The sequence below is a fragment of the Mobula birostris genome, chromosome 4 (assembly GCF_030028105.1).
Source record: "Mobula birostris isolate sMobBir1 chromosome 4, sMobBir1.hap1, whole genome shotgun sequence".
NCBI lineage: Eukaryota > Metazoa > Chordata > Chondrichthyes > Myliobatiformes > Myliobatidae > Mobula > Mobula birostris.
Window position 1 is genome coordinate 63267072 of NC_092373.1, and position 12023 is coordinate 63279094.

The window sequence follows — 12023 nt, forward strand, 5'->3', positions numbered from 1 at the left end:
CCCCACTCTCCACTTTCTGCAGGAATTGCTTCCTCCATGATTCCCTTGTCCATTCACTTCTTCCCACTAATCTCCCTCCTGGCACATATCCATTTACCTCCTCCCTCACCTCCAATTCAGTGCCCCAAAAAGTCTTTCCAGGTGAGGCAATGCTTCATCTGTAAATCTGTTGGGGATCATCGATTGTATCTAGTGCTCCCTATGAGGCCTCTCTACATTGGTGAGACCTGATGTAAATTGGGAACCACTTTGTCGCCAACCTGTGCTCTATCTGCCAAAAACAGAACTTCCTGGTGGCCAACCATTTTAATTGCTACCCGCATTCACGTTCAAACATGTCAGTCCATGGCCTCCTCTTGTGCCATGATGAAGCCACTCTCAGGGTGGAGGAGTAAGACTTCTTATTCCATCCAGGTAGCCTCCAACCTGATGGTATGAACATCAATTTCTCATTCCAGTAAAAATGATTTCCCTCTTCTTCTATTCTCCATTCTGGCCTCTTACTTCTTCTCCTCACTTGCCTGTCACCTCCCCATGGTGCCCCTCCTCCTTTCTTTTCTCCTATGGTCCACTCTCCTCTCTATCAGATTTCTTCTTCTCCAGCCCCTTAACCTTTCCCACCTACATGGCTTCACATCAGCCTGTCCTCATTCCCCTCCCACCACCTTTTTACTCTGGCATCTTCCCCCTTTCTTTCCAGCCCTGAAGAAGGTTCTCAGCCTGAAACGTTAACTGTTTATTCATTACCACAGATACAGGCGTCCCCCGCTTTTCAAACGTTCGCCTTACGAAACCTCACTGTTACGAAAGACCTACATTAGTACCCTGTTTTCGCTTTCAGAAGGTGTTTTCACTGTTATGAAGAAAGGCAGCGCGCCCTGAGCAGCCGCTTTGCCCCGGATTCTGAACAGCATTGCTTAAACACGTTGCATTGAGCAGTCGTTAGCAAGATGAGTTCTAAGGTGTTGGAAAAGCCTGAAAGAGTAAGGGTGTTACACTTAGCGTAAAACTAGACGTAATTAAGCGTTTCGATCGTGGTGAACGAAGCAAGGACAAAGCAAGTTTGGCTTGTGGAAGTTGACGAAGATGATGTTGAAGAGGTTTTGGCATCCCATGACCAAGAACTCATAGATGAAGAGCTGATGCAATTGGAAGAGGAAAGGATAACAATCGAAAGTGAAGCAATTGCGTGAGATTTTCACTGCAATGATAAAGTACAACTTTAATTTTGAAAGGGTACGTAGGTTTAGGGGATATTTGCAGGATGGTTTGAGTGCTTACAAACAACTGTATGATAGAAAAATGCGCGAGGCTCAGCAGTCAAGCAAGCCTTCCACATCAGCCACAGCAGACGACGAACCTCGACCTACGACATCGAGGCGGGCAGTCATAGGAGAAGATGAGCTGCCTGCCCTGATCGACGATGAGATGATACCCCCCTGTCCCTCAACCCCAACACCCGGGCCCCAGACAGATACCGTACCGGTTCGCGAAGAATACAGCGGTAGCCGGGAGGCACACAGCACATCGTTAAGAAAAAAGCCGAAATAAACATGCTAATTAATTAGGTGCCGCCTAGCACGTAATTGTCGGCCCAGATCAGAGGCGATGCAATCAGCAATCGCCTCTGATCTGCGCCAACATTTACGTGCCGGGCAGCACCTAATTAATTAGCATGCTTATTTTGGCGCTTTTTTTTAACGATGTGCTCTGTGCCTTCTGGCTACCCCCTGCGCGCTTCGCAGTAATGTATCGGGTCGGCGGCCCAGAAGATGGGGGCCACTGCACCACCCAGCCTGCGACGACTCAGTCTAACACACCATCATCAGTGTGCTCGGCGCTGTTTTCCCAATTCCGGTAAGTGATACTACACTGTACATACATTATTTCTACTTTTTTAGGCTGTGTATTTTGACGTGTTATTTGGTAGATTTAGCAGCTTCATAGTTTAAAGGTTACTGGAGAGCGTGTTTATGCCAACAGTGCTTGTGTGAGATTTTTACTACGGAGATCTGGGCAGGCAATCGTTATAGAGCAGTATTTCTACTTTATATAGGCTGTGTATTTATCATATTATTCCTGCTTTTACTATATGTTACTGTTACTTTAGGTTTTATGTGTTATTTGGCATGATTTGGTAGGTTATTTTTGGGTCTGTGAATGCTCACAAAATTTTCCCATATAAATAAATGGTAATTGCTTCTTCGCTTTACCACATTTCGGCTTACGAACCGTTTCATAGGAACGCTCTACCTTCAGATGGCGGGGGAAACCTGTACTGCCTGACATGCTGAATTCCTCCAGCATCTTGTGTGTGTTGATCAAGCTTCTAATAGTGGTTTGCTGCCTTTCAGTAGGTGTGTGCTGCTCTGGTATCTTGAGTATAATCTTTAAAAAAAATGATCTAATGAGAACTTCTTACAATTATTCAGACCATTAAACATGCAAGTCTTGCAACGCAGACTGCTGATTCTTCATTGTGGCTTTCTTTGAGGCAATTGAGAAAACCTTGCCATGGTAATCAACATGTTGCTTGATGAGAGTCATTTTAGCAGGTAAGCTTCTGAACTGTTTCAAATGACTTATAATTCAGAAAACAATTTCCCTAGTTAAACCATTCCAATTAACTCAAAAGTACCAAAAATGAACAGCATTCTGAGATTTATTGCAACATTATTCATGCCACATGAGTATAAGAGATTGCAACTTTCACTTCCTCAATTAATGAAATGCAAACTTGTGAGTGCACAAGATCTAACCAACAATATTCTCTCTCTGCCAATGTGCCGGAATTCATTCACTGTTAACTTATGTATTTCCCAAAATTATTAATTTTTAAAAAATCATCACACTTATAACACACACTAATCATTAGATTCTATTTCTTCCATTCCAAATAAGGTTGATCAAGCTTTTCAAAATCTTGGAACTGTTTGGAACCATGAACAATTTTGGGCTGATATTGGCATTGGTAGGCATGGAAGGCCCATTCACCAGATTGTTAATGGGCTCCAAACTGAGATTACAAGAGATTACATAAATTAATTTTACATTTCATGGAATAGATATTTGATTGACATTTTTATCAATGAATCAAAATAATATTTTCTGTCATTAGAAGAATGGCTTTAAAATCAGCGACCGACCACGTAGAAGAGATATTCTCACAAAAAGAGGCTCTCGGTATTAATAATTTTACATGTGAAATTGATAAATTTTGGTTAAGAAAAGAACAGCAAATGATATGGGGCACAGGTGGATAAGATAAAGATCAGCTGTGATCTCATAGAATAATACAATAGGTCTCCTTTTGTTCCTAAACCTCCCAGTCACCTAGTGCCTTAAGATCATTTTCTTAATAAAATCAACATTTTACCAAGTACAAAACATTTTAAACACTCTAGGTGGAACTCAGGTAAAATTGGGAAACCAGATCTTTAACTTTCTTCAGAACTCCACAACATAGCACATATTAGCGAAGTTTTTAATATCAAACTTTACTTACGGAACAGGTGAAAAAATGGTTTCTCTGAAGGCAACTTTAGGCTTTCCCATTACACATGGACAATTGTATTCTCTTTCTAATCTCTAATAGTGAGAAGAAAATCAATTAAATACCATCTATGGTTTATTTAAAGCATCACACTGAGCTTACCATAAGTACGGTTAAAGGTACTTTTACATTGCTTGTTATAGTTCTGAATTCAGGAAACCAATGTTCTTAAATTGGTTTAAGAAAACTTAGATCATTTCAATCTGGAAATCATTTTTGGAAGGCTTGCTTGATGCAGCTGCTTTGGAATCAGAATAAAAATAGCAGCATAAATGCATCGCATAAAATCTTATACATAGAGAAACAAAACCAAAATATGTCATTGCATATATAAAAAATTACAAAGTTATAATGATAAAAATTGTGTATTCTAAAATTTGTATATCCTATATTGCATATACGATGGCAATAAAGAAATTACAATGACTAAGATTTCAAAGTGCTCAAAACCTCAAAGAACTCAAACAACTGTTTTTCACAGACCTTATTTCTTTATTTTAACAATTAGTAAACTATAAGAAATACATTTTGACCATCAGTTTTAAACAACTAAGTTTTCTGGAAATGTAAGCTACCAACTTAAATATTTGCTCTTTATTTTAGGATCCCAGGGATTGCCTGGTTGTTGCTTTCTAGGCATTTCAAGAAAGCATCTTTCTTAGAAAGTGATGCCTATTCAAAATACTTCACAAAATCAAGCAAAATCCCGATGTTGTAGTCAGTTTCCTCTCAATTTCACTCAGCAATGATTGCTTTAATATTCTGGAGCAGCTAATCTTTTGGCAGATTTCTGACAAGGAGTAGCCTGTGTGGATTATACTAGCTTTCCTCCATTGCAATCCATAAGCAATCAGGTTAGTTATGTCCAACTGCAATAGATACATTTTAAAAATTGCTGCTGTACTCTTGGGTCAGGTTACCAATTACAATTTTTTATTTTAACGTTTCCATTTTTTTTCAGGTCTGGAAACTATCAATGTCAGCAGTTATGTCGCTGCTCTAGTTACTCCTGTGATGTTGGACTTCAATGCTTGTGTTCCTTCTCACAGTGCTATAAGGAACAGAATTCCGGGATTTACTTTCAACAACAAGGACATGGTGATATATTTCAAACTTGGGGTGGTGTATGACTACATGAGGAACTTTCTGATGGTGCTGTTCCTCTGTACCTATTGGCCATGCTTCCTTTGGTGGTGGAGGTCATATGTTTGATAGACAGCATTGGAGTAGCCCAGGCGAGGAAATGGAATATGTTTAGTTGATGTTACACACTTCAACCACTGTGCATCAACAGTGGATGGAATAAATATTTGGAACAGTGCATGGGGAACTAATCAAGTGGGTGGCTTTGTCATAGCTGAGTGGTATCATAACAACCTCCTCCCACTCAATGTCAATAAGACCGAAGAACTAATTGTAAGCTTTAGGAAAGAGAAGCAAGAGGGCCATGAGCCGGTAATCATTGGAGGATCAGAGGTGCAGATGTCAGTAACTTTAAATTCCCAGGCGTCACTATCTCAGAGGAGCTGTCCTGGACCCATTATATAAATATTATTGCAAAGTAAGCACAACAGCGCCTCTACTTCCGCAGGAGTCTGCGGATGCTCGGCTTGTCATCGAAAACCTTGGCAAACTTCAATAGATATGTGGTGGAAGGTGTGCTGAGTGGCTGCAGTACAGCCTAGTATGGGAATACCAATGCCTTTGAGAGGAAAATCCTACTAAGGGTAGTGGATTTGGCCCATACATCACAGGAAAACCCTCCAGGCCATTAAGCACATCTACATGAAATGTTGCCATAGAAAAGATGCATCCATCAGCAAAGATCCTCACCACCCAGGCCATGCTCTTTTCTCGCTGCTACCATCAGGTAGAAGGTAGAAGTGCCTTAGATCTCGCACCCCCAGGTTCAAGAACGGTTTCTATTGTTCAACCAACAGGCTCTGGAACAAGAAAGGATAGCTACACTCCTTTAAGGACTCTGTTATTTCATGCTTGTTATTCATTACTATTTATTTATATCTACATTTGCACAGTTGTTTACAGTTAACTATTTCTGATGTTTGCAGATTAGTTACTGTTCTATAGATTTGCTAGGGGTGCCCACAGAACAAGAATCTGAGGGTTGTATGCGGTGACATGTATGTACTCTAATAATAAATTAGACTTTGAAGTTTGAACTTAGAGCTAGGATGCACCTCGATAAGAAAGGCATTGAGCAGTATGGGCTAATGCAGACAAAGGCGATCAGCATAGATGGATGTTAAAGTTAGTGTGAACAAAGAATTCTGAAAGGGCACAATTTTACACTGTATGATTTACTATGATTTTACCTCTAAGTTCCAAGGTACACACATTGCTATTTATCCTCTACCAATGACCTGTCAGAAATGAAATCTTGGAAATATATTCAAGGCAGATGGGGCTTGTCAACCATGGTTGGCAGCTTATTGAGGAGAAGGAAAATTCTGATCTCAAACCTCTGCTGCCTTGCAGCTATATCCAATCACAGGGAAAACTTCGGGAGCTTGAGACCCTAAGGCAGTGCTGTGTTGAGTTCAATGTTGACCGGCAACTCCTGGGCCAAACTGCACCAGCCTTTGCTGTTCCTTTGGACTCATCAGCTGCATGGAGAGGAGAATCCTGCTGAACGAGCAACAGCTTGCTCTCCATATGATAGAACTACAACTGGTCTCTTTTCCAAATAAGTGTATTTATTATAGAAACTGCAGGGAAGATTCATCAAACTAGTTCTTGTAATAACAGGTCTGTTATATGAGGAGTGAAACAGCAGGCTAGGTCTTTCTCCAGAGTTTAGATCCACTCCATTTCTCACTGATTAAAGTGTCAAGGTAGATTGAAACATCAAGGCAAATGCAGTAGAGAGCAAGTGGTCGAGTGGTCACTCTCCTCGATGCTGTCAGAGGATGTTATCAATATTTTGAGATTTATGAATTGAACTGTGGACTGTAGTTCAAACTAACTGTAGTTCATATTGGTCTCCTCCAGTTTTCTGTGTTTTCGTCCATTTTTCTTGTTGCAAGTTGAGGTTGGGGGATTTGGGGTTTGATGTCATTGCTGCTGTTTTTCTGTGTGGAGCGATCTGTTTGTTTTTTTTGTGTGAGGGAGGGGTTTAAGAGTTTGGGTTTTGCAAGTTTCTGTTTCTTCTGTTTCAATAACTTTCATGGTTTACTTTGTTTTGTGGCTATCTGGAGAAGACTAATCTCACAGTTGTATACTGCATACATACTTTGATAATAAATGAACCTTTGAACCTTTATACACTCACGATGGGAATAATCAAACAGGACTAAATCAAAGAGAAATTTCTTTGGAAGCCGATGACTTCCGGAAGGGTAAGAAGAAGGAACACATACCAATCCTCATAGAGGAATCAGAAGTGGAGAGAGTGAGTGGTTTCAAGTTCCTGGGTGTCAAGATCTCTGAGGATCTAACCTGGTCCCAACATATCGATGCAGTTATAAAGAAGGCAAGACAGCGGCTATACTTCATTAAGAGGTTGAAGAGATTTGGAACGTCAACAAGTACACTCAAAAACTTCTATAGATGTACTGTGGAGAGTATTCTGATAGGCTGCATCACTGTCTGGTATGGGGGGGGGGGGGGGGCTACTGCACAGGACCGAAAGCAGCTGCAGAGAGTTGTAAAGTTAGTCAGCTCAATCTTGGGTACCAGCCTGAATGGACATTCCTGAATGGACATTGAACCCTTGGACACTACCTTACTTTTTAACATATATTATTTCTGTTTTTTGCAAGATTTTTAATCTATACATAGACTGTAATTTATTTATTATTATTTTATTTAGTTTTTTTTCCTTCTATATTATGTATTGCATTGAACTGCTGCTGCTAATTTAACAAATTTCACATCACATGCCAGTAATAATAAACCTGATTCTGATTCTCTTAGGAAGATCCTACTTTGTACAGGACATGTCCTTAATAGTATTCAAAAATCAAACGAAATGATGTAACGGGGACCAGGTGTGCAGGGCTGGATGGCCAACTTCTGCTCATATATTTAATGCCAATCTCAATGAAACAATTCAGCTCATGTGTTGGATCATCTGGAATCCTCTGCTTTACTGTCTCCCCCTGAGGTAGAGTGAAATCAAACATTGTAATATGTAAGATCAAACACAAGATTATATCAGTAAACCTCAGTGCCTCCACTGCTGAAATCTTTACGCATTATTTTGTAAGCTCACGACTAGCCATTCCCTGATGCTTTCCATGTCCATAACTGCATCATCTTCTCATGGAGTTTGGTCGTTTACCACTATTGACATCTACTGCTCCCCTGACCCTCAATACATGAAAATGAAACTGGTGAACACAAGGAAGTCTACAGATGCTGGAAGTCCAAAGCAACATACACAAAATGCTGGAGAACTCAGCAGGTCAGGCAGCATCCTTGGAAAAGAGTAAACAGTCAACATTTTGAGCCCAGACCTGAAACATTGATTGTTTATTCGTTTCCATAGATGCTGCCTGACCAGCTGTTCCTCCAGATTTTTGTGTGTGTTAAATTGAAACTGGTCATTGTTGGCATATCCCTTCCTAACATTATGCATCTTATCTTTCCAACCTGCAGCCCAACATCTCAACGTGCATTGTACAATTCAACAATCCTCTTTCCATGTTCCTCTTTACTTGCTGGCAAAGCTTTTAACCATCTTCATCTGCTCAAAATCATTTCTCTCACTCCTTTGTGAAACATATTAGACAACTGTTAAAAGCACTACACAAAATGTAATTGTTGCTGTAACTGCTAAAACACACACTGTCTCAGGTTTTTCCACGTTCAAAACAGCGACATTCAATAAATGAATCCAAAAGAAATTAATGTAACAGAAAGATAAACTTCAAACACATCTGTATATCAGTATAAAAACGGTCTTTTTTTTAGAGAAAATTCGATACCCTAAAAACCACAAAGTTTTGCATGGGTTCTAAACTTATTATTGCTAAAATGAAGGGTAATTGTACTTCACCAATTACCTTTATAACTGTCAAATCAAATGTAATTTGTCCAAGTTAAATGAGGCATACTTTACTTAATGTAAATGAAGTAATTTCCCAGTCCATAAAATTAGCAACAGTAAAGCGACCATAAATTCCAGTATAATGGTTTCATAAGTATGAAGGTCATAGTGGCTTGCTTAATACTGGGCAGGATAATGAGAAGATAAATTATATCAGTATGTAAATTCCAACAAACTAGACCATAAAACCTAAAAGGCAATGCAAATCACACTGCTGATTTTATAGTGCCATCATTAAAACTATATGGAAATTAATATTAGGAAGGGAGTATCTTTGTCAATAACATAAGCAATGGTTACTTAGCTGTTTCCATATTTGGACAATGGGCGAGAAAGAGATGCCCAAAAGTTGATTATAATAAGCTTCAGCAAAATCTGCTTCAGAGATTAAAGGACTTGCCTAAGTTAAGCACATCATAGAATTTTAAACGAATTACAGAACAAAAGTTCTTCACACAGGTTACCTGAAATTATTGGACATTGTCCTCATTTTACACGGGTGTAAACAGGTGTTTTTCATGAACCCACATCTTTAGTGTAACTATAAACATCTCAGTTCAAGTAACAGCATAGACATTCTAAAGTTCTGTGAAATACATTGATATTGAAAGATAAACTTCAAGATCTTATAAACTAAACCAAAAACTTAAACAATTAGATAAAATGTAATTACAATCAGTTAAATACCTGTGCATAAATTTCCAAATGCAATTCACCCATTCCTGAAACAATGGTCTCTCTGCTCTCAGCATCGTAAGTAATTCTGAAAGTAGGATCCTCACGGGTAAATCTTCCAATGCCTTTAGAAAATTTATCCAAATCATTCTGAAACAAAATGCAGGAAATTATGAAGTGTTTTCTTTAATATTAGAGCAGAGAAGTACTTTCATTCTCTCAAAACCTATATTTAAATTTTTAATATACGAACAAGGAAAACTTATATCATCGTATTTGCAAATCAACACAAATTGTGGTGGGTTACAAAGAAATAATCTGTGATTTTAATTGGTGAACTTAGGGAACCAAGAATACTATATGATTTAAAAGAAACATTTTCTATCTATTGTCCCCTGCCATTATTCAATTGTTTTATTGTTGCACAGAAGCATAGGTTATCTTAAATATTCTTATTTTAAACATAAATATTTAAGAAAACCCATTTGTCCTAAATACTAACCCAGTGTAATGTATTTACTTAGAATATTACCTTTTAGAAACATAGAAAACCTACAGCACAATACAGGCCCTTTGGCCCACAATGCTGTGCCAAAGATGTACTTACTTTAGAAATTACCTAGGGTTACCCATAGCACTCCATTTTTCTAAGCTCCATGTACCTATGCAGGAGTCTCTTAAAAGACCCTATCGTATTTGCCTCCACCACCATTGCTGGCAGCCCATTCCACGCACTCACCACTCTGCGTAAAAAACTTACCCCTGACATCTTCTCTGTACCTACTTCCAAACACCTTAAAACTGTGTCCTCTCATGTTAGCAATTTTGTCCCTGGGAAAAAGCCTCTGACTATCCACACAATCAATGCCTCTCATCATCTTATGTTTCCAAACATAAGTTAGTCCTGAAGAAGGGTCTCGGCCTGAAACGTCGACTGCACCTCTTCCTAGAGATGCTGCCTGGCCTGCTGCGTTCACCAACACAAATTCACAAGCTACTTTGTGATATTTGGCCTTAATAGTACAGTTAGGAGAACTTCATACTCCAGCGTTTTGAATTACGAAGAAAAGATCTAGAAACTTTGAGCTTACTGTTCAAAATAAATGTATGGAGTGGAAGTCAACACATAGAAAATACAGTTCAAGAATGTTGATCTAGAAATGCATACCTTATTAACAGGTTTTATCGCAACTGATATCACAGGTTCAGGAACATGAATAGATTCCTGCAAAAAAAAAAATCAGCATCGCATTTGTAATTTCACAGATTGCATTCACACATTACTTTCTCATTAAGCTCCAGTGAATTTATAAATTATTTTGTTGGTGCATTTTTAACAACAAACATTTTAAAATGTTGCAATTTAAAGAATTTGAAAGTAAAACAAAACAAATTTATTTCATGTTAGTTATCAGATTTTAATGAAAGAAATTTATAATCTGGTTATTTTGAGGCAAAATCAGAAGAAAGACGACTGAACCATTCAGTTCATGTATGCAATTATTTTCTGCATCAGAATATCTTTGCAATTTAACCAAATGAAACTTATAAATAAAACAACTGGCTAGCTGCAGTTCACTAACTCAACACAACAACTGGGGAGAACTTCAATATATGAGAACAAGTGCAGAACAACAGTAAATACAAAGTATAAACAGCTGGGCTCCAGTGGGTAATAAATTACCTGCCACAGAAATTCATAATGTGAACTGCTTCAAATGATTACAAGACTTGTAGACTGACATATTTTCCCTTGTTGCCTGATCTTATTTAAATTTCAAAAGACAAGATGGATTTTCTGGAGGAGTGTGTACCTTACTATCATGGCTGGAGAAACTAAATTATTTGCAAGATTTTGTTGATAATCTTCCTTACCATTGAAAGATTGTTGTTTGCTTTCGAGGTAAACGTATCACCACTTGCACAATCAATGCCAAATAAAGCACAAATGTCACCAGCAAAAACTTCCTCCACATCCTAGCAAAGAAAAGTGGAAAATTATTCTTCATGGGTAAATTGAAACAATTAGCCATTCATGTTTACATTATTTTTATTCCCATCAAATAAAACCAAATGAAATGTCTTACTACTTAACTTGATCATAACGTTCAAACATTCAACTTTGGTAGACTATAGCTTGTACCACATCCAGCAATGAACTGAAAGTTTTGTAGTCAATCTAATCAAGGAAGCTATCGTTTAATTTCAACAAATACTTAACAACTGCACAGAAGAATTTTGCATTGTTGAACAAATAGTGTGAGACAAAACTGAAACAATTAAAAATTTTGACAGGTTTCTTCCAACTTATTAAATCACTGTAAAGAGATTAATGTAAATTAATGTAGAGTCTGATGCATGATGAAATGATATCCAACTCGCTTCAATGACTATAAGGCAATTTCTGTATTTGCCTTCGTGTAATGGATAGCCTTTAAGTAGGATAGATAAAGGGGATGCAGTGGATGTTGCATATTTGGACTTTCAGAAGACCTTTGACAAGGTGCCACACATGAGGTTGCTGACCAAGTTAAGAGCCCATGGTATTACAGGAAAGTTACTGGCATAGTTAGTGCATCGGCTAATTGGTAGGAAGCGACGAGAGGGAATAAAAGAATCCTTTTCTGGTTGGCTGCTAGTGACCAGTGGTGTTCCGCAGGGGTTGGTGTTGGGACTGCTTCTCTTTATGCTACGTATACATCAATGATTTAGAAGGTGGAACAGATG

At 38.4% G+C, this 12023-nt stretch overlaps 1 protein-coding gene across 1 annotated transcript in view; it reads right to left on the bottom strand.

The window, feature by feature from the left end:
* gfm1 (G elongation factor, mitochondrial 1) overlaps positions 1-12023 on the bottom strand; it is a 66838-nt gene that overhangs the window by 31515 nt on the left and 23300 nt on the right. Inside the window, exons 10-13 of the mRNA XM_072255451.1 lie at positions 11172-11273; positions 10465-10521; positions 9309-9446; positions 3506-3588 (exon numbers count right to left, since the gene is read on the bottom strand). Coding sequence (XP_072111552.1) covers positions 3506-3588; positions 9309-9446; positions 10465-10521; positions 11172-11273 — 380 coding nt within the window. The remainder of the gene's footprint in view (positions 1-3505; positions 3589-9308; positions 9447-10464; positions 10522-11171; positions 11274-12023) is intronic.